The 26,663-nt window shown below is 43.1% G+C and overlaps 1 protein-coding gene across 4 annotated transcripts in view; it reads left to right on the top strand.

Annotated features, from left to right (window-relative positions):
* The window catches only part of LOC133606899 (arginyl-tRNA--protein transferase 1), a 92,691-nt gene extending 67,795 nt beyond the window's left edge, over positions 1-24,896 (top strand). For all 4 annotated transcript variants that reach the window (XM_061961311.2, XM_061961320.2, XM_061961329.2 and 1 more), the window contains 2 exons: positions 13,064-13,184; positions 24,476-24,896. In XM_061961311.2, coding sequence (XP_061817295.1) covers positions 13,064-13,184; positions 24,476-24,654 — 300 coding nt within the window. In that variant the 3' untranslated portion in view covers positions 24,655-24,896. The remainder of the gene's footprint in view (positions 1-13,063; positions 13,185-24,475) is intronic.
* The last annotated feature ends 1,767 nt before the right edge of the window (positions 24,897-26,663 follow it).

Below are 26,663 nucleotides of genomic sequence, written 5' to 3' on the forward strand. Positions count from 1 at the left end.
AGTTAAAGTTAAAGTACCAATGATTGTGTCACACACACTAGGTTCTTCTTATGTTTATTTTATCGCTATTTCATTAGTGCCATTGAACTGTATAAATATCCTAAAGAAGACACCTTACAACGGGTTTGTTTTCACTTCTCTTTTAACAGCAGTCAAGAAAGCAATCACTATTCCACTTGGGATGAAAGACTGGTAAAGAGCAATCAACCTTATGGCTCCATTCAGTATGGTTTCACCTTGGAAGCACATTTCTGTCTGTAAGGACTTAATTACAAGTCTAGCTAGCATGAGTAGTAGGTATTTTTGCAGTGGTAAAGATCCTGTCTTTTCAGGTTTTTGTTTGCATGCTTAGCTCGCTCATGTAAATAAGTATAGTACCATTCAAAAGTTTGGACTCACCTTCTCATTCAATAGCATGAGCAAGTGTGTCCAATATTTTGACTGGGACTGTAGTACAGTGTGTCATACTAAACATACATTTGTTTATCCTAATAAATGTTTGTTAAGTTTCTATACATAAGACTAGGGATGTATACCTTGAACCCATAACAGTACTCCAGAAGTGGATGGGATATAATGCATACAATACTTGGAAAACTTAGCGCCCTCTAGGCAGCTTTGTAAAGGTTGCAAACAGCCCCTTTAAGCTAAATGACCAAGTTTTGACTTTTGTTGGGCCCAACAAAGTGTTTATATTGTAAGCATTTTATTTATTTCACACCAGCTGTTTGATTGTAACATGCATCTATGTTTTATTTTGATAACCAAATTTGGATGTGTTAGAATTCCATCCATACATTTTCTACCGCTTATCCCTTTTTCGGGTCGCGGAGGTGCTGTAGCCTATCTCAGCTGCATTCGGGCGGTAGGCGGGGTACATCCTGGACAAGTCGCCACCGCATCACAGGGCCAACACAGATAGACAACATTCACACTCACATTCACACACTTGGGCCAATTTAGTGTTGCCATTCAACCAGTCCCCAGGTGCATGTCTTTGGAGGTGGGAGGAAGCCGGAGTACCTGGAGGGAACCCACGCAGTCACGGGGATAACATGCAAACTCCACACAGAAAGATCCCGAGCCCAGGATCGAACCCAGGACCTTCGTAGAATTGCAATGAAAAATCTCTGATGCAAATCATCCATCCATCTTCTTCCGCTTATCCGAGGTCGGGTCGCGGGGGCAGCAGCCTAAGCAGGGAAGCCCAGACTTCCCTCTCCCCAGCCACTTCGTCCAGCTCTTCCTGTGGGACCCCGAGGCGTTCCCAGGCCAGCCGGGAGACATAGTCTTCCCAACGTGTCCTGGGTCTTCCCCGCGGCCTCCTACCGGTCGGACGTGCCCTAAACACCTCATGCCCGAACCACCTCATCTGGCTTCTCTCGATGTGGAGGAGCAGCGGCTTTACTTTGAGTTCCCCCCGGATGGCAGAGCTTCTCACCCTATCTCTAAGGGAGAGCCCCGCCACCCGGCGGAGGAAACTAATTTCGGCTGCTTGTACCCGTGATCTTGTCCTTTCGGTCATAACCCAAAGCTCATGACCATAGGTGAGGATGGGAACGTAGATCGACCGGTAAATTGAGAGCTTTGCCTTCCGGCTCAGCTCCTTCTTCACCACAACGGATCGATACAGCGTCCGCATTACTGAAGACGCCGCACCGATACGCCTGTCGATCTCACGATCCACTCTTCCCTCACTCGTGAACAAGACTCCGAGGTACTTGAACTCCTCCACTTGGGGCAATATCTCCTCCCCAACCCGGAGATGGCACTCCACCCTTTTCCGGGCGAGAACCATGGACTCGGACTTGGAGGTGCTGATTCTCATCCCAGTCGCTTCACACTCGGCTGCGAACCGATCCAGTGAGAGCTGAAGATCCTGGCCAGATGAAGCCATCAGGACCACATCATCTGCAAAAAGCAGAGACCTAATCCTGCAGCCACCAAACCAGATCCCCTCAACGCCTTGACTGCGCCTAGAAATTCTGTCCATAAAAGGTATGAACAGAATCGGTGACAAAGGGCAGCCTTGGTGGAGTCCAACCCTCACTGGAAACGTGTCCGACTTACTGCCGGCAATGCGGACCAAGCTCTGGCACTGAGCATACAGGGAGCGGACTGCCACAATCAGACAGTCCGATACCCCATACTCTCTGAGCACTCCCCACAGGACTTCCCGAGGGACACGGTCGAATGCCTTCTCCAAGTCCACAAAACACATGTAGACTGGTTGGGCAAACTCCCATGCACCCTCAAGGACCCTGCCGAGAGTATAGAGCTGGTCCACAGTTCCACGACCAGGATGAAAACCACACTGTTCCTCCTGAATCCGAGGTTCGACTATCCGGCGTAGCCTCCTCTCCAGTACACCTGAATAGACCTTACCGGGAAGGCTGAGGAGTGTGATCCCACGATAGTTAGAGCACACCCTCCGGTTTCCCCTTCTTAAAGAGAGGAACCACCACCCCGTTCTGCCAATCCAGAGGTACCGCCCCCGATGTCCACGCGATGCTGCAGAGTCTTGTCAACCAAGACAGCCCCACAGCATCCAGAGCCTTAAGGAACTCCGGGCGGATCTCATCCACCCCTGGGGCCTTGCCACCGAGGAGCTTTTTAACTACCTCAGCAACCTCAGCCCCAGAAATAGGAGAGCCCACCACAGAGTCCCCAGGCACTGCTTCCTCATAGGAAGACGTGTTGGTGGGATTGAGGAGGTCTTCGAAGTATTCTTCCCTCCACCGATCCACAACATCCGCAGTCGAGGTCAGCAGAACACCATCCTCGCCATACACGGTGTTGATAGTGCACTGCTTCCCCTTCCTGAGGCGGCGGATGGTGGTCCAGAATTGCTTCGAAGCCGTCCAGAAGTCGTTTTCCATGGCCTCCCCGAACTCCTCCCATGTCCGAGTTTTTGCCTCTGCGACCGCTGAAGCCGCACACCGCTTGGCCTGTCGGTACCTGTCCGCTGCCTCAGGAGTCCTATGAGCCAAAAGAACCCGATAGGACTCCTTCTTCAGCTTGACGGCATCCCTCACCGCCGGTGTCCACCAACGGGTTCTAGGATTACCGCCACGACAAGCACCAACTACCTTGCGGCCACAGCTCCAATCAGCTGCCTCGACAATAGAGGCGCGGAACATGGTCCATTCGGACTCAATGTCCAGCACCTCCCTCGTGACATGTTCAAAGTTCTTCCGGAGGTGGGAATTGAAACTCTCTTTGACAGGAGACTCTGCCAGACGTTCCCAGCAAACCCTCACAATGCGTTTGGGCCTGCCAGGTCTGTCCGGCATCCTCCCCCACCATCGCAGCCAACTCACCACCAGGTGGTGATTGGTAGAAAGCTCCGCCCCTCTCTTCACCCGAGTGTCCAAAACATGAGGCCGCAAATCCGATGACACAACTACAAAGTCGATCATGGAACTGCGGCCTAGGGTGTCCTGGTGCCAAGTGCACATATGGACACCCTTATGTTTGAACATGGTGTTTGTTATGGACAATCTGTGACGGGCACAAAAGTCCAATAACAAAACACCGCTCGGGTTCAGATCCGGACAGCCATTCTTCCCAATCACGCCTCTCCAGGTTTCACTGTCGTTGCCAACATGAGCATTGAAGTCCCCCAGTAGAACGAGGGAATCACCCGGGGGAGCACTCTCAAGTACTCCCTCGAGTGAATCCAAAAAGGGGGGGTACTCTGAGCTGCGGTTTGGCGCGTAAGCGCAAACCACAGTCAGGACCCGTTCCCCCACCCGAAGGCGGGGGGAAGCTACCCTCTCGTCCACCGGGTTGAACTCCAACGTACAGGCTCTGAGCCGGGGGGAAACAAGAATTGCCACCCCAGCCCGTCGCCTCTCACTGCCGGCAACGCCAGAGTGGAAGAGAGTCCAGCCCCTCTCGAGAGAACTGGTTCCAGAGCCCTTGCTGTGCGTCGAAGTGAGTCCGACTATATCTAGCCAGAACTTCTCCACCTCGCGCACTAGCTCAGGCACCTTCTCCCCCAGCAAGGTGACGTTCCACGTCCCAAGAGCTAGCTTCTGTAGCTGAGGATCGGACCGCCAAGTGCCCTGCCTTCGGCTGCCGCCCAGCTCACATCGCACCCGACCTCTATGACCCCTGCTATGGGTGGTGAGCCCATTGGAGGGGGGACCCACGTTGCCTCTTCGGGCTGTGCCCGGCCGGGCCCCATGGGGACAGGCCCGGCCACCAGGCGCTCGCCATCGTGCCCCACCTCCGGGCCTGGCTCCAGAGGGGGGCCCCGGTGACCCGCGTTCGGGCGAGGGAAATCTGGGTCCTTGGTTTTTATTTTTCATGGAGGTCTTCGAGCTGCTCTTTGTCTGATCCCTCACCTAGGACCAGTTTGTCTTGGGAGACCCTACCAGGGGGCATAAAGCCCCCGGACAACATAGCTCCTAGGATCATTGGGACACGCAAACTCCTCTACCACGTTAAGGTGGCAGCTCAGAGAGGAGTGATGCAAATCACTAGCATGTATATGGTATATCTGATGCAAATTAGTATCGAGCTAGCCCCCTTTGAAAAGTTGAGCCTTATTTTTAGCCTTTCTGTCAGGCATCCCGTATTTTCCGCACCATAAGGCGCCCTGGGTTATAAGCTGCGCCTTCAATGAACGGCATATTTCAAAACTTTGTCCACCTATAAGCCGCCCCGTGTTGTAAGCCGCATCTAACTGCGCTAAAGGAATGTCAAAAAAACAGTCAAATAGGTCAGTCAAACTTTAATAATATATTAAAACCAGCGTGATGTGGGCGCAAATGGAATCGTATATCAACATGGACGAAGCTGCGTGAAAAAAGCCACCCGGCCTCTTCGCGTAAACTTAAACTTACCTTAACCACTCGCTCATCTTTTCTTCATCCATCCCTTCGAGTTAGCTTTTATGATGACGCCGGCTGGAAAGGTCTCTTTTGGCAAGGTCTTCCTTTTGAATATCACCATGGGTGGAAGTTTCTGGCCATTAGCATGGCAAGCTAGAACCACAGTGAAGGATGACTTCTCATTCCCTGTGGTGCGAATATTCACCGTACGTGTTCCCGTTGTATCCACAGTGCGGTTCACAGGAATATCAGTTGCTGTGAAATAGTAATCCGTGTGCGGATGGAGAGATTGCGTCTTTTCATGAACCGGATCCCTGTCGTTTAGTAGGAGCCATTTTGTGGTCTTTACAGATGTAAACACACAAAGGAAATGAAGTACGGTAATATCCGCGCGCTTTTTCTTCTTCTACGCGGGCGGGTGGTTGCTTACAGTAGAAGAAGAAGCGCTTCCTGTTCTATGGGGGCGGGTGCTTACCTTGGCGGTTGCTTGCGTAGAAGAAGAAGCGCTTCCTGTTCTACCGGGAAAAAAGATGGCGGCTGTTTACCGTAGTTACGAGACCGAAACTTTATGAAAATGAATCTTAATATTTATCCATATATAAAGCGCACCGGGTTATAAGGCGCACTGTCAGCTTTTGAGAAAATTTGTGGTTTTTAGGTGCGCCTTATAGTGCGGAAAATACGGTACTTGCTTTCTTGGTATGGAAAGTGGTAATATTAACTAGAGGCAGTCCGCTATGAATTGCTTGTATTCTATTACGTGACTTTTTCCAGTAGTAAAAAAAAAAAAAAAAGTGGTCGTCAACCAAGCCAAGATGGCTGTTATTGAACGGTTCGTGCAGCCTAAAACAACGCAAGCATAGGGCATTTTTCTTTGTGAAAGGCTAAATGGCACCTAGTACCCATTGAGAACAAATGCTACTTGACCACCGCTCATATTTAATGAGACGGACTTTAACATAATTTAAATCCAAGCAATACGCCTTTTTGTCTGCCAAGTTTTTGCGATGATGTTGTGTCAGCAACCGGATGTGACCTCACGTGCAATAAAGGTATTGAAAATGGTATCATTTGATTTTATGTGAAACGGTTCCCCATAGTACAAACGGAATTCGGTCGGTACGTTAAAAAAAACAAAAAACACTACCCAGCAGTATATGAGACCCCTCGTCCTTTTTGATGATTATATTTATTTTTACAAAATATATTACAGTAGAAATTTAATCAAACCCTTGCAGATTAGTTTTCACCCTGTACCTCTGGATAAAGTTTAGTCTGCTCCCCACCTACCCCCTTTTCAAAATAGAGCCTCTCTGACAGACTTTCCAACTGTGTTGTTTGATTTAGCGCCACAGGAGACCACCAGGGGTGAACCTCTCAGCAGAGACATTTGTTTAAATATTTTTACATTTCTATTTTTTTTTTTGCCACATCAACACGTTTTTCTTTTTTTTTTGCCTGATTTGTGTTTTTAACTAATCACTCACAGACTACAACCTGGTCTTGTGGCAGTTGCCACTTGGCACCCCCCAAGAGTAGTGCTGACAGGGTGAGGGTCTGAAAGAGCAAGGTTCAAGGGGTCAGGTCAGGAGATTCAGTCCCATTTGTGGATTGAAAGATGCAGTTGGGGGTGTGAGTGGTAGTACGGTTGGAGTGAGCGGGGAGTGCGAAGGTCACAGGGCTGAAAGTGAGAGTTTAGAGATGGTGTCATGCTGAGCAGATCCAGAGCCCTCTAGCTGCCAACCAGAGGTGTTTGCCTTACCATTAACTTCACCACTATTTATTTTCAAAACTGCAGCAGCTGTGTCATGCTGCTTTCTTTTTAGCTAGCAGAGTTAACATTAAGATATTTGATACATTTTTGTAAGCTGGCCATGGCCATGAAACCTTTTTGAAATTCAGTTGTGTATGTGCAGAGGCCAGTGTCCAATTGGATACACAAAGTAGGCTTTTAAAACCAAGATTAGTTGCTGCAGTTTTGCATGTCGGTAATCTGTAATGGGCATGAGTCAGATGTCATTGCGAGCTTGACCCTAAAGACTAAAAGTGATAAAGATATTGATGTGGTCAAGCTGTGAACTGATACCCATAAAAAGATGCCATTGGTTGTCTGGAGTCTACTGAATTGTGATCCTGTAAAAAGGTTTTTCCTCAATAACCTGACGTTTTGGGAGCCATGACACACTGCTGTGTGAGGCAGAGCTAGGAGCGATGTGGGTTGATGTTGGGATTATGAGGGCGATCTCAAAGCCTGGATATTTCATTTGAAAAGTGTACTGTAGTTTTATGTGTTGTCTAGGGTAAAAACCCCTAGGCGCACATTGTGTATTTAAACTGCTGCCCATAGTATAGATCTCCCCCAAAATATAGACCGCAGACATGTTCAGGGCAATTGCACAGAGACCTCCGACTACATAAATACACATATTGTCACAGACTGGGGTGAGAGTGTGTCTGTGTGGGCCTCTATTCACAGTCATGTCTTGTTTGGAAATGTCTTTCAGTGGTGCTGTCACCCTATCCAGCGTGCTTGGCTTTTGGTGTTATTTATCTAGGTTTATGTGCCATGCTCTTTACGTGTGTCCACTTGTCTGGCCAGAATGTGTACGTTTCAACAATCTCTTAATAATAAAGGAGGTATTGTGAGAAATGTGTGTATAAGAGGTAGGATGGATGGAGGGATCATGGCCCATGTTTATTGTTTTTTTTTTCTTTTTTTTAAATGAGTTTGGCTGAATGTGACCCTGGGTCAGAGCACAACCCAGGCCATGCTGGGTTAAGTCTGCATGCCTCTGGGTCACACTAGGGTTCTTTGTACCATGGCTAAGTTCATTCACAGCTTTGGGTAAAAAACAACTGAAGTACCTACAAAAGATGGACCACGCATTTGACATAGTGACTGTATTTGTCTGTTGGGTCAAAAACTATTGTATCTCCAAGTCCTTTTCCAAAAGGTTTTCTTTTTTTATGGATATCCTCTCCAAAAAACTAATTTGCCAAATAGAAGTTACTACCAGTTACAATTTCATTGCAGTTAAGGTTTGGTTCTACCGTCTTAAGTATTCTGCACATTGCCTAACTTGTGCACTTGGGAACAGATACACTTCAGCTAGAGGTAGAGTGAGTGAAAACTCAACAAGAGATATGAACAGGAAATAAGCAGCAGATGTGGGTGTTGACCTAGAAAACTCAAACTAAGGACACCAAATCCACCTCACATTTTTTCGGTCCTCAAATAATTCTTAAAGCGAGTAGCTTCGAATAACAGCATTTAAGCTTTGTGGACGTGAAGCAATGGTTGCTTTTACTCTCAAAATAATCTCATTAGCTGCACTGTGTTGTTGTCTGGTGCATCTTTACAGACTCACTCAAGAAACTCAAGAAACAGAGTCAATGCTAATGCCATAATAATAGCCGTTCTTAAAAAATATAAACCCAAACATTAAATAGCTTTATTGTTCTGGAATTATATGCAAGATGATTTGTTAAGGTTTGAATTCCATGCATGGCTATTATTGTTTTTAGTGCTACTGTACAGCTAACTCCCTTAGCTGTTCAGTGTTTTAATATTAAGTGTTTCTCTCTCATTATCTAACTTGTGTGTTTAGTTTGTTCAGGCATTGGGTAAGAAAGAAGTAAAAAGTGGTATAGGTTTTCACAAGATTTCTGGGATGTTTGAAAATGCAGTTGATTTATTTATCTAATTAATTTCCTTTCGTTTAAATCATCTGAATGCTTCAGAGACATTTGCTCCTACTTTCAGGTATGTGAGAATACAAAGGCAAAATGGAAGCTTAAATACCAAAGAAGAAACTGTGTGACAGTTGTGTGTTTGAGTTTTAAGGTTTAAAATGTGCCCATGAGTAAATTTTTAGAGCGAGTACTCTTAAAGGGACAATATATATATATGTATATTTTTCTTAATTTAAAACACTACATAACAACTTGTAGTGGTTTGCTCCAAATTTTGCATAGATTTTGTTTCACAGACCACCTTGAAGCCGCTTTCTGACCTACTCTTCAGGTCGTGGGTTTTGTGGGCGGTCTTAGATTATGTGCCGAAGTCCTCTTGCAGGCCGAGCCCCTTTTGAGTACAGTGTCTTCTCCCCGTCAGCCATGTTGTAGTTTTAGGCGCCTCTATAACGAGGCTACTGACAGATACAAGTTAAAACTATACGCTACATTTTAATAGAAATGGCTACAGCAAAGGATTTTAGCATACATGTGTATGTATTTTTCCTCTATCCTCTTGTTGTGGGGCAGACTGTGTGGCGAAAAAAGGGCCGTTGTGTCTGCGTGCGTGTGTTTTGTGTGCGTGTTGGCATGCGCAGGTCCATTTATGACAGCGTATTTGGGAGTGTTCCCGAAAATCGTGCTTTATTGCAGTTTGTACTGTATTTTTACATGTATATCATGTTTGGCAAACTGTCCTCTTCAATTTGGTATTAAATGTATATGCACACTTAAATCATTATCACCTTTCACGTGTGAAAGCATCTGTTTTAACGTCATTAGCGCACACACTCTCACAGTTGTGCGCAATATGTAATAAATAATAAGAAAGACAGAGTTTTTTTTTAACTACAAGTTACTTTAACTTTCTTTTTGACAGTTCTGAAGTTGGTGTAGTGATTTAGATATTGAATTTATTTAGATGATTTATCTATAATTATTATGTTACAGAAATTATGAAACAAAAATTGAGCTGTTTGGCCACAATACCCAGCAATAATTTTTGGAGGAGAAAAGGTGAGGCCTTTAATCCCAGGAACACCAATTCCTACTGTCAAGCATGGCGGTGGTAGTATTATGCTCTGGGCCTGTTTTGCTGCCAATGGAACTGGTGTTTTACAGAGAGTAAATGGGACAATGAAAAAGGAGGATTACCTCCACATTCTTCAGGACAACCTAAAATCATCAGCCCGGAGATTGGGTCTTTGGCGCAGTTGGGTGTTCCAACAGCACAATGACCCCAAACACATGTCAAAAGTGGTAAAGGAATGGCTAAATCAGGCTACAATTAAGGTTTTAGAATGGCCTTATCAAAGTCCTGACTGAAACGTGTGGACAATGCTGAAGAATCAAGTCCATGTCAGAAAACCAACACATTTAGCTGAACTGTACCAATTTTGTCAAGAGGAGTGGTCAAAAATTCAACCAGAGGCTTGTGTAGGGCTACCAAAAGCGCCTTATTGCAGTAAAACTTGCCAAGGAACATGTAACTAAATATTAAGATTGCTGTATGTACGTATACTTTTGACCCAGCAGATTGCACATACTGTATGCATCAGAAATCACAGTACCAGCATTTATTGAGAGGCGTCCCATGATATTCTTTCACCTGATCTAGTCTCACCGATCTTCTCCACCTTTTCCTGCCTTGCTTCCTGCTTGAGTTGAACTGCAGAGATTTGCAGGGGGGGAATATGTTTTTCATGACCAAGTTGGTGTGTGTGAGTTTGTTTAGATGTGTGTTTGGCAACAAAGTGTTGAAAGAGTCTTTAGAGGTGAGCTAGAGTGGGTGAGTGTCAAGCCAACTGTGCTGACAGTTGTAGATAGCTGTCGGCTGTTAGGACATGGAGAGCATCCGGTCAATGTGTGCGTCCATTTAGACGACAGATGCGTAGCATTCCATCTACATCTGTCTGTTAGCACAAGCACTTTAAACATGTTCATATTGTTCTGTTTTAGTCTTCAGCTCTGTTCTCATGTGATTGAATGCAGGTAGTTAAAGGGGAACTTAACTTTTTTTTTTAAAGTTTGCCTATCGTTCACAATCATTATGAGAGACATGACAATGGATGTTTTTTTTAATTTTTTTATGCATTCTAAATATTCAATAAATGTGATCAAAAGTCTGCTTACAATAGAGTCTATGGGAGCCGCACAATTCTGCCTATAAAGCCGTTGAAAAACATCCAAACCTCCATTAGGGTTTAATATACATGATGTAAATATAAATGTAATGTAGTAATGGGCACATTTATAATAACATTTAATATTTACTGTACGTATTTTGTGAGCATATGTATTTCAAAAACGCAGCACATTTGCTTTTTTTTTCTTCATCTTCATGAGAGCCAAAAAGCATAATAAAACATCACTTATTGTATAAGGTCTGCTGTCATTTGGATGCCAACTTCTAGAATGTTCATATATTCCTTTTTAGATGAAGAATGTCTCATAATCCTCACAAAAAAATGGATTTGGGAGGCAGGGGTGGGGGACCGTACCAAACGTTTTTTGTGTCGTTCTCGCCATTTTTGGGTCCTAAATGGCTTTCAAAGTGTACCAAATTGCCGGAATATATCCTCAGCCATCTACTTTCCAGGTGAGATGCATAATTTATGATATACAATAAGCTTCAAGGGAGCAAGTAAGCAAGGAAAACACCTCGCTAGTCGAGCATGTCAAAATTGTGCACAAACTTGTTATCACAGCGCTGCTATAAATAGTTTGTCTGTGTTAGCGCTAATAAAAATATCACTAATACTTGGTTAATATTCAAGTCACGAAATGTAAATGGAGTGTTGTTGGCACTTTTTAAATGGTTGTTTATTGGATATAATGGGCGGAAAAGAAGACCTCTCATTGGCTCCGCTGTAAACTGACTTTTATTTACGTATATTTAAAATTTTGAATGCATTAAAAAAAAAAATCCATCCGTCGTCATGTCTTTCATTATGATTGTGAACAATAGGCAAAATTCCAAAAAAGTGCACTTCCCCTTTAAGGTATGTAACTTCTGTAGGCATTTGATTACAAAACTGGAAATTACACTCAAGACTCACTCACAATAGGTAATCCAGGAGGCACGCTCGATAGTTCAAATTTCGTGAATTTGTGAGCGCTCTGTGCACTTAACGTCACTTGCACTCTACCCCCCCCCCCCCCCCCCCCCCCGCCCCCCCCCCCCCCCCCTGTACGGTTAAATTTATAATATAAGGGTCAGAGCTTTAGGAGCCACTTTTAGGATATTTTTGTAAGAACCACAACTAATAAATGGTAATGGTGGATTGTTGGACTAAATGGGATTCTTCTGTGTTTAAAAAGAACATCAATGTGAACCGAACCGAAAACTGTGGCTACAAAACTGACGAGATCCAAACCGTGGATTTTGTAAATTGTTCCACTCTTACTATTCACCCATTGTTTTTGTTTTTTTTCTCATTCGTATATTAAATACCTTGTGATACCTATCACAAGGTATTTAATATACGAATGAGAAAAAAAATACCTTTTACTCACAGTACTCATGGTACTGTGAGTAAAACCATGCATCATATTTGTCTTAGTCTTAATTAGGACTGCATCAATTAATCAATTAATTGTAACTAATGAAAATCTATAAAATACAGACTGCAAGGAGTGTCCGGAGCTTTAAATACGCAGATATACAGTATATCTTTTTTTTAAATTCACAAATATTAAAAAGTGCATTTTCAATTAAAAAAATTAAGATTTCGGCAAGCAAAACATGTTTTGTTTATTTAAACTTTTAACTCTCTCCTAAAATACGCTTTGAGGCTATAAAGTGTGTTTTATCCAATTCTATTCAAACCACAAATGTGATTGTGTGTGTACTAAGACAGCAAGGGCCTTTTCCAGGGGCCTTTTCCAGGTACCTAGGTGTTTACAGCGCCATCTTGACATGTTTGTTTGAAGCCAAATGACAGAACACAGGTCCTAAGTAATGAAGTGTCTTTCTCTTCCTCCTCTCTGTTTTGTCTGCCCGTCACTCATTTTTGTGTTTGCCCTGCAGCTGTTTTTGTTCAGCATGGATTACACTCCGTCCAGAAAGTTTGGTCAAAAACAGACTTGTACCAATTTCAGATGCACTCATCACAATGTGCATGTGTTTTCAGTTCCTGCTCTACTTAGCAGACAGCATAACACCCAATAACACCCAAGACAAAGAGAACATAGCTTGAACAAAGATTAGAGTCTCATCTCGCACCCAGCCTTGATTTTTAACCTGGGTTACCTGCAGGGTCAGTTTATAACTTTCGTAAAGTTTCACCCTAAACAATCACTGGCTTTGTGCGAAATGTTTTTCCCAGGGTTAAGCTAACAATTGTCCTCATGCAGTACATACAAACACGAACGATTGTATTTATTACAAAATAGTTTGTCATTTTTATGTTTAAATGTATTGCATGTACAATTTCCCTCCATAAGTATAACTATCACCAACCCTATTTGTGTTTTTCTTATATGTTTTACAGGGACAGTACCGACCTTCAGACTTGCTCTGCCCAGAAACCTATGTCTGGGTACCCATTGAGCAATGCCTTCCACATTTGGAGAGCTCCCGCTATGCTCGTTTCAACCAAAATCTTGATGAAGGTATTGCGACAGTTTTAATCTTTCACATGTTAGCATGCAAAAGTGTTGAGTGTTCCTTTGTCACTTAGACCAGGGCTGAATTGAACAAGATTAATTATTATAAGAATAGTTAAATAGAGGGAGGCGAGTACTGATATTCCCAATTTTACAGAAATTAAGGAGCGAAGGAGAGGGCAGGCTGTAAAAGGAAAAGAGAGGTACTGTAAAACACTAGATTGACAAGAAAAAAGAAGGGTAAATGAGATTTTACGAATGTAGAAAGGCAGCTTAATATGTGCCTGTAGTAAAGTCATACTTAGTATTTAGTCCATGTAAAGGTGGGTAAAAAATCTTCTCTTTCCGCTGTTCAAGTTGCCAGACTGTGGCAATGATATTTATATATTTGTAGGCATCGATTACATAATTTGTCCGCTGATATTCTATTAGAAAATTCCTTTCCTTTTTTAAGGCTAGGTTTTCTGAGGTTTCATGGCTCCAGCCACAAGAGAATTATAGAAATTGATAGACAAGTAGGTCGGCCATTGACAGTAATTTAAAGAATGTGTTGGGCCGATAGGGAGGTCAGACATTTTCATGTCATTCATAGCCTTAATCCACCAGTAAGCACAAACACAGAGAATGTGTCATGCTCATAGTTTATATTCTCTATGACATGTGTATGTTTGTGGTGCCTCTATTCCTCCATGGACTGTTATTCTTGGCCAGAAATTGGCATTATTTCAGGCATCGCTGTCCAAACTCACTGTCAATATGTTTCAGTGTTGGCTGTCTGGATATTTAGCTCTCAGGCACCGTTGTTGCCAAGCTTGTGGGCTTGGGCAGCTGCTGGTGCAGTGGTTTCGGACTAGTCCAGAAATACGCCCTGTGGTGTGACCAAAATGGCCTTCCATGGGTCATGACAGCATAGCTTACAGTTTGGACTTGTGTCCTACCTAATGGTGGTTTGGTTCACAGATATATAATTTTCTCCTCTGAATTTCTGGCCTATCGCCTGTTAATTTCAACCCATGCATGATTCTAAACCTCACTCAGGGATAAATCACATTGGCTACTTAGAGAGGTGCGTGTGTAAAGAGAGCTTATCCAATGTTTAAATATCCATCCAAAAGCAGAGCACTTGGATCAGTTTGCTTAAACTTCAGGTGCCCTAACATGGCCTCTTATAAGTGTCCATGCCATTTTAACTCATTCTCACAGTGCATAGGAACTATCTCACACATTTGTTATCAATGTTTATTTGAAAGAGCAAGAACCCAAGGCCATTGTCCGTTCTTCTGCATAAACACTTAGAAAAAAAAATGTTTGTCTGAAGGGGTCAACCCCTGAAACGTGCGTTAATTGAGCATGTGTCAACCCATAAATGCAAAATGTGCCACATGCACAAACCATGACTTTCAAGATAAAATATTTTTACTAGCCTCTCTTTTGGCTCAAAAGTATGTGTCTTTTACATTTTTTTTGTTATAATGACATCTTTTCAGTGGTTTGTGGACTCATTTCTGCCTCCTTGCTGTATCCCTTACACTCATATTATTAGCTTTACTATACAACCACAGCAAATACGTGTCTAGTATTTAGTCTCTCTCCTGTAGCTAAATCAGGTAACCAAAGTATTACATGCAACTCTCTCCACATTGCAGTGCACTTGTACGGCACTACAACCACAGAAATAAAACAATCTGAAATATTTTTTAATTTATTTATTTGTTGGATTATTTGACTGGGACTATGTATAATACTGTCCCAGGATATATTTTAAAATGATCTCTGTAAACGGTAAACTCGAAGACTTCTATGGAAATGCAAGAACCGAGACTCAGACTTCCCTCGCCCGGACGCGGGTCACCGGGGCCCCCCTCCGGAGCCAGGCCCGGAGTTGGGGCACGATGGCGAGCGCCTGGTGGCCGGGCCTGTCCCCATGGGGCCCGGCCGGGCACAGCCCGAAGAGGCAACGTGGGTCCCCCCTCCAATGGGCTCACCACCCATAGCAGGGGCCATAGAGGTCGGGTGCAATGTGAGCTGGGCGGCAGCTGAAGGCAGGGCACTTGGCGGTCCGATCCTCGGCTACAGAAACTAGCTCTTGGGACGTGGAACGTCACCTCGCTGGGGGGGAAGGAGCCTGAGCTAGTGCGAGAGGTAGAGAAGTTCCGGTTGGATATAGTCGGACTCACCTCGACGCACAGCAAGGGCTCCGAAACCAGTTCTCTCGAGAGGGGCTGGACTCTCTTCCACTCTGGCGTTGCCAGCAGTGAGAGGCGACGGGCTGGGGTGACAATTCTTGTTTCCCCCCCGGCTCAGAGCCTGCACGTTGGAGTTCAACCCGGTGGACGAGAGGGTAGCTTCCCTCCGCCTTCGGGTGGGGGGACGGGTCCTGACTGTTGTTTGCGCTTACGCGCCAAACAGCAGCTCAGAGTACCCACCCTTTTTGGATTCACTCGAGGGAGTACTTGAGGGTGCTTCCCCGGGTGATTCCCTCGTTCTACTGGGGGACTTCAACGCTCATATTGGCAACGACAGTGAAACCTGGAGAGGCGTGATTGGGAAGAATGGCCGCCCGGATCTGAACCCGAGTGTTGTTTTGTTATTGGACTTTTGTGCCTGTCACGGATTATCCATAACGAACACCATGTTCAAGCATAAGGGTGTCCACATGTGCACTTGGCACCAGGACACCCTAGGCCGCAGTTCTATGATCGACTTTGTAGTTGTGTCATCGGATTTGCGGCCTCATGTTTTGGACACTCGGGTGAAGAGGGGAGCGGAGCTTTCTACCGATCACCACTTGGTGGTGAGTTGGCTGCGATGGTGGGGGAGGATGCCGGACAGACCTGGCAGGCCCAAACGCATTGTGAGGGTTTGCTGGGAACGTCTGGCAGAGTCTCCTGTCAGAGAGAGTTTCAATTCCCACCTCCGGAAGAACTTTGAACATGTCACGAGGGAGGTGCTGGACATTGAGTCCAAGTGGACCATGTTCCGCACCTCTATTGTCGAGGCGGCTGATTGGAGCTGTGGCCGCAAGGTAGTTGGTGCCTGTCGTGGCGGTAATCCTAGAACCCGTTGGTGGACACCGGCGGTGAGGGATGCCGTCAAGCTGAAGAAGGAGTCCTATCGGGTTCTTTTGGCTCATGGGACTCCTGAGGCAGCAGACAGGTACCGACAGGCCAAGCGGTGTGCGGCTTCAGCGGGCGCGGGAGCAAAAACTCGGACATGGGAGGAGTTCGGGGAAGCCATGGAAAACGACTTCCGGACGGCTTCGAAGCGATTCTGGACCACCATCCGCCGCCTCAGGAAGGGGAAGCAGTGCACTACCAACACCGTGTATGGTGCGGATGGTGTTCTGCTGACCTCGACTGTGGAAGTTGTGGATCGGTGGAGGGAATACTTCGAAGACCTCCTCAATCCCACCAACACGTCTTCCTATGAGGAAGCAGTGCCTGTGGAATCTGTGGTGGGCTCTCCTATTTCTGGGGCTGAGGTTGCTGAGGTAGTTAAAAAGCTCCTCGGTGGAGTTCCTTAAGGCTCTGGATGCTGTGGGGCTGTCTTGGTTGACAAGACTCTGCAGCATCGCGTGGACATCGGGGGCAGTACCTTTGGATTGGCAGACCGGGGTGGTGGTTCCTCTCTTTAAGAAGGGGAACCGGAGGGTGTGTTCTAACTATCGTGGGATCACACTCCTCAGCCTTCCCGGTAAGGTCTATTCAGGTGTACTGGAGAGGAGGATAGTCGAACCTGGTCGTGGAACTGTGGACCAGCTCTATACTCTCGGCAGCGTCCTTGAGGGTGCATGGGAGTTTGCCCAACCAGTCTACATGTGCTTTGTGGACTTGGAGAAGGCATTCGACCGTGTCCCTCGGGAAGTCCTGTGGGGAGTGCTCAGAGAGTATGGGGTTTCGGACTGTCTGATTGTGGCGGTCCACTCCCTGTATGATCAGTGTCAGAGCTTGGTTCGCATTGCCGGCAGTAAGTCGGACACGTTTCCGGTGAGGGTTGGACTCCGCCAAGGCTGCCCGTTGTCACCGATTCTGTTCATAACTTTTATAGACAGAATTTCTAGGCGCAGTCAAGGCGTTGAGGGGATTCGGTTTGGTGGCTGCAGGATTAGGTCTCTGCTTTTTGCAGATGATGTGGTCCTGATGGCTTCATCTAGCCAGGATCTTCAGCTCTCACTGGATCGGTTCGCAGCTGAGTGTGAAGCGACTGGGATGAGAATCAGCACCTCCAAGTCCGAGTCCATGGTTCTCGCCCGGAAAAGGGTGGAGTGCCATCTCCAGGTTGGGGAGGAGATCTTGCCCCAAGTGGAGGAGTTCAAGTACCTCGGAGTCTTGTTCACGAGTGAGGGAAGAGTGGATCGTGAGATCGACAGGCGGATCGGTGCGGCGTCTTCAGTAATGCGGACGCTGTATCGATCCGTTGTGGTGAAGAAGGAGCTGAGCCGGAAGGCAAAGCTCTCAATTTACCGGTCGATCTACGTTCCCATCCTCACCTATGGTCATGAGCTTTGGGTTATGACCGAAAGGACAAGATCACGGGTACAAGCGGCCGAAATGAGTTTCCTCCGCCGGGTGGCGGGGCTCTCCCTTAGAGATAGGGTGAGAAGCTCTGTCATCCGGGGGGAGCTCAAAGTAAAGCCGCTGCTCCTCCACATCGAGAGGAGCCAGATGAGGTGGTTCGGGCATCTGGTCAGGATGCCACCCGAGCGCCTCCCTAGGGAGGTGTTTAGGGCACGTCCGACCGGTAGGAGGCCACGAGGAAGACCCAGGACACGTTGGAAGACTATGTCTCCCGGCTGGCCTGGGAACGCCTCGGGATCCCCCGGGAGGAGCTGGACGAAGTGGCTGGGGAGAGGGAAGTCTGGGCTTTCCTGCTTAGGCTGCTGCCCCCGCGACTCGACCTCGGATAAGCGGAAGAAGATGGATGGATGGTCTCTGTAAAGACAGTGAAATATTATACAAACAAATACCTATACGACAATTTCATTCTGAGATTTACTTTTGACAAGGCAGAATTTTTATTTTGTATGATCCTATTAAATCATGCAAGTGGTCTTTAGTAGGGGTGTGAAAAATCGATTTTACTTATGATTCGTAACGATTCTTAATCGATTCAAATAAATCAAAGATCGATGTTTTTTGTTTTAATCTGTCTTGTTCAGCCATTCAGGCAAATTATATTGCTGATGTAGATGTCCATATCTGCTGTACATGTTTACTTTAGAATAGAGAAGTGTGGGATACTTTTCTTGTAGCCTGATTTGCATTGGCTTTATTACATATTTGGGTAGAACGTTAATAAACAAAACCAAGTTTCGGTAAAGTAATATATACATTTATAAGAGCTGTTATCAGTTTATTGGAGAAATGTAGTTAATCAAAGAACTGGCACACAATGTTGTTTTAAAAAAAAAAGGTATAGAGAATAGATTTTAATCGAGAATTGATTCTGAATGGAATCAATACGCCCAAAAATTTAATCAAATCAAATTGTGTGGTGCCCAAAGATTCACAGCCCTAGTATTTAGTGTATAATCTAAATAATTAATCTTGCCATGTAACATCAGGCTCTATTTTCCTGTATTGTGCAGAAAGTATTTTTGTTCTAATGTGTAGATATATTAAACACGTAAAGCTAAATGAAAGCTTGCTGACACGATGGCTTGATCCTCAGTCAGTCAGTAAAAGAGATGTCTCCTTACTAAACTGACATCTTAGCTTTTTTCCCTTTAAGACTGAAACCCCGCTTAGGTTTGCAAGGATGTTGTCATATTCAAATAAATACTCCATGGCCTATCTTTTACTCGCACCCTGTGTTAAGCAAGTGTTTTGGAAAGTTTGAGCTGAATGACAAGAGCGAGGAGCGTGGCGACTGGTGAGGTCTCAACGCTCCGTCCCTGACCCTCTCACTCCCTGCTCGACCCTCACCACTCCTCTTCCCACTGACCCTTGAACCCGGATGCTTAAGTGCTGTGACCACAACGCAGTATGTCATTGAACATCCGGTAGATAGTAGAGAAAGGCGGTCTGGAGTTACTCAAACTGAGGATGGTGCATTAATAGGGGACATTGGAGAGCAGAAGCTAAGGGAAGTTGTTTACGTTCGCAGAGGATGTTTGGGTTGCTACAAGTGTGAGGAGGCGAAGGGCCTTGTGGCTGTACCAAGCTCTGTTCTGTAATCAAGTAGAGGTTGATAGCGTATCTTAAAAGTGAATTGCACTTTTTTTTGTTGTATTTTGCCTATAATTCACATTACTTATGAGAGACAAAAACACATGTCTTTTTTTAATGCATTGTAACTCATAAGTAAACGTAAATAAAAGTGTGCTCACAATAGAGCCAAAGGAAGCCATGACGTCATTGCGTTATTCTGACCATAAAACCCAAAAAGTAACCATCCAAAAAGCGCCAACTATGATCCATTTACATTTTGTGACCTGAATATTAACCAAGTATTAGCAATATTGTTATTATAAATGCTAGCGTTAAGGACCTACATTTAGCGGCGCATTGATCAGAGAGAGGCAATTTCCTTCTGCTGCTGTATTGACATCATCAGCTGATGAGCTGCTTTCTCCCCTCGGAGTTTGTGAAAATGTATTCTAGATTATAAATCAGGCCTCTCACCTTGATAGTATAATGATGTTGACATAAACTGAGAAGGTGGTCATCTTGCACAGCCAACTTCGACACGGAGCTTGCGAGAAAAACACGCGAAAGACGCTGGTTTGCACTCATCTTTTTTTTTTTTAATCCTTCACGAGGATTATGATTCATTCTTCATCTAAATGGGATTATATCAACATCCTATTAGTAGGCATCCCAGTGAGAGCAGAACTTGTACAGTAAGGTATGTTTAATTGTGCTGTCTCTCATGAAGTCTGCATGAGTTGTAGTTACTGATGTTGTTAAAGGAAAAAGTGAACATTGTGATGCGTCTATTAAAATTAATGTGTCGGCGTAAGCTTAAAATGAGCAAAATTAGTAAATATAACTTGTGAATGTGCCTGTTACTACATTACAGATACATATACATAAATACTCCATCAAGGTTTTATATACAGTGTGTAAATAAAATGTTGATGAAAGTGTTTGGATGTTTTTTTAAGCGCTGTATAAGCAACTCCCATTGGCTCCATTGTAAGAAGATTTTTGCTCTCATTTATTTACTAGTTAGAGTGCATTAAAAAAAGAAGAATGTGTGCTTGATAAGCAAGATTCCAAAACAAATGCAGTTCACCTTTAGAGCTACACGTAATTAATGTTTGAAAATGTGGCTATAGTCTGTTTGTTCATGTGGTCACATCATGGCACATTGTGGCACATCAGCCCCGGAAGTAGGAAAATCAGCTGTTGACCTGGTTGGGTGTTTCGTGACGGCGTAAATGATACTGAGCTGACCGCCTTGTTTAATCATATATCACTGCTTTTCCGAATGGAAATACTTTTCCACAAAAGTATCCACAATAAATCAACAAAAAAGCAGTACTTTTGAGCAGTGGTCATGGACTTTATTTGGCCTGATCCCGTCGTGGTTGACCTCTGCTGTAAGTAGTACATTATAAGTCATTATTTAAGTGGCTTGTCACTCCAAGAATGAGGAAGCCAACTGGAGTTATTGCTGTTGGAATTTTTTTGTGTGTGTATGCCAACAAGTCTGTTAAATTAATGTGTTTACATGACAAATTCAAAATGCTGATTTCTTTCTCTTTAACATCAAATACTTCTAGCATCAAATATTCCATGAATCTGACTCAGCATATTTTAATGTGCAACAGGCTAACACTGCACTTCCTAAGCAAGGCTAATAAAAAAATAAAAATAAAAGCAATAATCCACGGTGTGGTTTGAAACTCTCAGTTGAAATTTTAAAATTAATTGGAGGGAGAAACTCAAAAGTTAGTTTGCATGATTTTTGCAAAGTGGTTGAAAGGTGTATCTGATAATTCAGCAGGTTTGATGAAGGTCAGTATGTTTTTACCTCTTTATTGTAATCGTGTAGTTCTTCATTTCACACAAATATTGCAGTCAAAATGGTTCATCCTCATTGCATTAGTTGTCTTTTGGCTTCAGGGCTGGACACAGTAAGTCAGGCGCATGATTTATGCTTCTTCTTGACGCAACTATTCCATTTATCTAGTTTTATTATTATTATTATTATTATTATTATTATTATTTATTATTATTATCATTTGTGTTTGTTGGTTTATTTTAAGCTTCACCAATACATTTAATTTACAAAGGTTTAATAATAATTTTGGGTTCAACTGTACCTTTGCTGAACTACTAAATTCCCTTCAGGCTAAAGGGCCTGACCTGGAAATCAGTGCTTTCGTCCAGTAGTGTAATATGTCTTGCCACGCTGTAAGAAAAGCACAGGAGTGGCTGGTGGAGCATAACAAAGAGTTCAAGACGTTTTTTTTGGCCTTAAATTTCCCCGTATCCTGCTCCAATCAAATACCAGTGGGATACATAATGGCAACGGAATGTTTTTTACTGAAAACCAAGAGTAGATCAATGTCTGTGTAAATGGCAAAACTGTTCAAAACACTTAAGCTGTGTTTACTCTGTGGAGTATAGAACTCTGGAATGCTTTTTTTAAATGAGAAACAGGGACGCCACGATTAATAGTCTTTGTAAACAAGCACCTTAAAGAAGAATGATCTTCTCCTGCAGTATTACAAAATCAAAACGCTATTTTGGAATGTTCAGAACATTTATGGTTAGATATTTTGAAGAAAGGTGTGAATCACAATGAGTACTGAAAGATGATTAAAAAGACATGAGCGATTAGAAAGTTAAGCTGTATTTCCTACTTAATACATACAATTCAATCAAACCTGGCCAAGTTTGAGGTTTTAGGGAAAAAAACAAAACCTGATTTATTTTTGTCTGTGGACCGTGTTCATAACTGTAACGATGGCGTTAGTTGCATCGGCACATAGTTTGGCCTTAAACTAAGTCCGTGAACATGTGTGCTGACAGTACCTGCAAACAGGAACAAAGGATATTCATATGACCCCATTGATTGCAGTTTACCTGACACATGAAACGTGACGAATTGGGGGTTGGGGGTTGTTATCCACTTAAGCCGCTAGACGGCAATACAATGTTGAACATCTTAAAATGTGTTTCGTGGCAATTCGACCACAGCATCACCCCTGCATTGCTCTCACATTAGATCCACCAAGGAATGGGGCCATATGAATCCCTTCCCTACTGTAAACGTTTTTAAAACCTCACTCATAATCATTGTAGCGTAGAAGTTTTCTGACCAATCAACAAGCCAACTTTCACGTACCGAAACGTACCGCTGTGACTGGGCAACCTCACATACTGGGTCTTATAAAGTGGGAAGCTTTTGGTTGGATATTTTGGACCCCCCTGAAGATGGAAATGCAGTAAATGCATACAAATTTCAATATAAATTTGTATGCATTATTTGCTTATTTGTACGGTATGTGTAGTAGGATAGGATAGACTTGTATTCATCCCACAATGGGGAAGGTATGTGGTGACAGTGCAGATGCAAAAAGTCCACAAAAAAGTATTAAAAGTAGTGCAAAAGTAATGAAAGTGCCACCCCTTGTTGTGTAGTACCGAAGTGGTTTAAACGAAAAGGTAAAATAAAAACACATGAAAACAAGAAGGAAACGTTAAGGGACATAAAAGAGCACAGAGTTGCTGCCACTAGCGGCGCCATTCTTACATGTAGCAACAAAAGTAAAAACGCAACGAAAAACTAAAAATGATTAATAAAGAATATGTTTGGCACACATACGATAGCACCAACAAAAACACTGCTTTTTTTATTTTTTTATTTTGCCTATTGTCCTTATGAGAGACATGACAATGGATGTTATTTTTATTAATTTTTTTGCATTCAAAATATTAAATAAATTTGATCGAAAATCCACTTTCAAAGGAGTTTATGGGAGCTGCACTATTTTGCCTATAAAGCTCTTAAAAAAACATTCCAAACACCTCCATCAGGGTTTTATATACATGGTGTAAGTATATATGTAATGCAGTAACAGGCACATATATAATAACATTCAACATTTATGTATTTTTTATCAATTTTAAGCATACGTGGCATATTAATCTAAAAAACGCAGCACAATGTTTGCCTTTTTTTTGTTCATCACTGATACCTAATCACTGCAGACATAATAAAATATCACTCACTGTCCAATGTCTGCTATCATTAGGATGCCGTTTACTAGGATGTTCATATGTTCCCATTTAGATGAAGAATAGACATTGAATAGACATAAGCCTCACAAAAAAATGGGGCGGCGGGGGTGGGACCAAGCGTCTTTTCGTGACGTTCTAGCCATTTTCAGGTCCTAAATGGCTGTCAAAGTGTACCAACTTGTCGGAATACATCCTCAGACTTCTTCTGTCCAGGTGAGAGGCATAGTTTATGTTCTACAATAAACTTTCAGGGAGCAAGGAAGCGAGGAAACACCTCGCCAGTCGATCATGCTGAAATTGTACACAGGCTTGTGGTTACAGTGCCGCTATAAATAGTGTGTCTGCATTAGCGCTTATAATAACAATATCACTAATACTTTATATTAATATTCAAGTCACGAATTGTAAATGGACTATTGTTGGCAGTTTTTGAATGGTTATTTATTGGATTTTATGGGCGAAATAGAGGACCTCCGATAGACTCCATTGTATGCAAACTTTTATTAACGTTTATTTAGAAGTTAGAATGCATTAAGAAAATCCATCCATAGTCATGTCTTTTATAATGATTGTGAATGATAGGCAAAATTCCCCCCCAAAAAGTGCAGTTCCCCTTTAATATTGAGTTGGCAGATGTAAGACTGTTCCCTGTTGTGTGCTACCTCTTACTTGTCTTGCTGGCGTCAGCTGTGGGTACTTTGGCTACGCCGCTCTCTCCAGGAGGTGGAGATTTTAATGTCATAGAGAAGGTCGTCATTTTTCACCCTTTTTCCAACCACCTCTCTAGAGGACCGCTCTTAGCTGAACATGCACTTTTGAGATTAGCTGTGTTTTCACAGGTTTAATGGGTGCTGGCAGTCTAATGAGACGCTGAGTTTGGCAAAGGAGCGGGGAACAGGGCCATGTAAACAAAGCAAACTAACTAGCGTGCACTGCCATGACTTTGGGTTGATGGCAGAACGTAGTTGGTGTTGTCGGACAAAATTATTTTCTGCTTCTCGGAATAATAAAGTAACTTTGCCAAGTCACTCAGAGGTGAGTCATCGGCGTTAGGGAAACTTGAAGAGGAAGTTGTGTTATTCTGTATTTTTTATGTGTTTACAGGAGATGCCCAGGTCCTGAAAGATGTGGGCAGAATTCTGGTGTTACACAGACGGACCGTCATGCCCTACACAGTCTATTCCCGAAAGCGAAAAGGCTCTTCAGATGAGACGGAGGTTCAAGAGTTTGCTAGCTTAGTTGGCCAGAACTGTGCTGAAAGGATCTTGCTCTATAGAGCCTAAACCTGAAGAATCTTGTCAAATCCACCTCCCAGCAACGGTCTGTCACTTTAGCCCCATTTCCACTAAACAGTACATTTACATTTAAACATGTTATTTTTATATTATCAGTTTACCCTCTGTTGTGTACCTACAGTATCGGTATTGTGGAGCTAGTACATTGATTGGTCAGCCGAGTAGCAGTGGAATTGTTATTCTTGTGTTCTAGTAAACAGCCAGGAAAGAAGTAAACATGCAATATTGTTTACCCTTGTCGACGCTTGTTTTTTAATATATATATTAAGAAATATATAATTCCACCTAGGATTCATTTTGCAACCGTTTTAAGAAAAGGACAAAACACGGGAACTGCACCTTTTTTGGAATTATCATCTATAAACTCTATGTGAGACAAAAACACGTTTTTCTCTTATCCTGGCATTCTAAATATGCAGGTAATGCGATTAAATAAAGCAAAAGGAGGAGCTTGAGAAACTATATTTTATAACCTTGTCCTAATGAGTGCCAGATTGAAGGCCAACAAACATGTTCATGATCAAATCGACACATTTGCCTCCACACACCACAAGATCAGGTGTTAAGTGTTCCAGAAATGAACTGTTTGGTGGAAATGTGACTTGTCAGTCTCTTTACTCTTCACTGATCTTTCTGCTGCTTCGTTCTTAATTCTTGCTCATTTTCATTTAATACAACTTCCTGTGTGATCCTATCAATGTAGCCCTTCACCCCCAGGCCTCACTCAACAGTTACTGTATGTCTTTATTATACTTACTAAATGTGACACTTGACTCAGATCAGTCCTTCTAAAAGTCATTTTGATCCTGTGTACGCTGAACTAGTGATATTGACAATAGACACACAGAAATTAGAATGTGCTTGGTGACACTGCTCCAATAATTTTTAATGTGTAAAAGCACTTTTTATTCCCCAATATTGCATCCATAAGCGTTTAGCCACTAGGGGTGTAACGGTACGACGTAATCATGTTTCAGTCTGTACCTCGCTTTTAAGGTCCTAGTTCAGTGCATGTTCTGTAGTGTACAGAGGCAACACAATTAAAAACATAAAACTGCTTAACTTCTGCATTTATAGATTTTTTAATTTTTTTTAGCAAAATATCGTTGGAGACTCTGGTTTACAATGTTACTGTTTAGGATTGTGCAACGATACAAAGTACAACAGTAACCGTTTGTACTAGGGATGTCCTGATGCAATACTGACTTCAGATATCTATCTAATGTTAGCAAAAAAACAAGTGTTGGGTAATATCAGACCGCATCTAAAATCTCTGATACAAATAGTCCTCCAGTGTGTTTATTTGTGAAAAGCTGGACAGCAAGTTAACTTTTTTAAATTCCTCCAATAAGCACACAATTTTGATATTTCCTTTTAGTGAAGTCATTTACAACAGGTAAACATGGTAGGCTATAGGTAGCTAGGAGTTTGCTGCTACACAACAGCTACGCACACAATAGCACGCAAGCTCGACATTATATAAGTGTCATTAAACAATATTGCAATCTAAAACACCACATTTGTCAAAACAAACAAGTATCAAATAATTATAGTTGTATACTATTCACATATACAGTCTCCAAGGCAGAAAATCATATTAGCAAATATCCAGTAACAAACGTGTCTGCATCTTTCAACTTATTGTGCCATGCGCTTAACTTGACGAATTAGTGTAACCAATAGTTGTCGCCAAAAAAAATAACTACTTCAAAAGCGTAAATCTGTCATAAAGTTAGTGTTTTTCATATCTACCTTCGTTCTCTGAGTGATTTCTTGTGATCAAACCTTTTCTCACATTCCACACTACATAATAAGTGTGCAATGATCAGTGTTGATATCATATCGGTATTGGCCAATATTCAAGGAATCTGAAGCTTTTTTATTTTACTCGGTATAGAAAGTAAAATAAAAATAAAAAGTTGTATCCCCTAGTTTGAACAGTATTTTATTATTTTACAAAATACAAATTAATGACGGAAAAGGTTCTCTGAGTTCTG

The sequence above is a fragment of the Nerophis lumbriciformis genome, linkage group LG02 (assembly GCF_033978685.3).
Source record: "Nerophis lumbriciformis linkage group LG02, RoL_Nlum_v2.1, whole genome shotgun sequence".
Lineage (NCBI taxonomy): Eukaryota > Metazoa > Chordata > Actinopteri > Syngnathiformes > Syngnathidae > Nerophis > Nerophis lumbriciformis.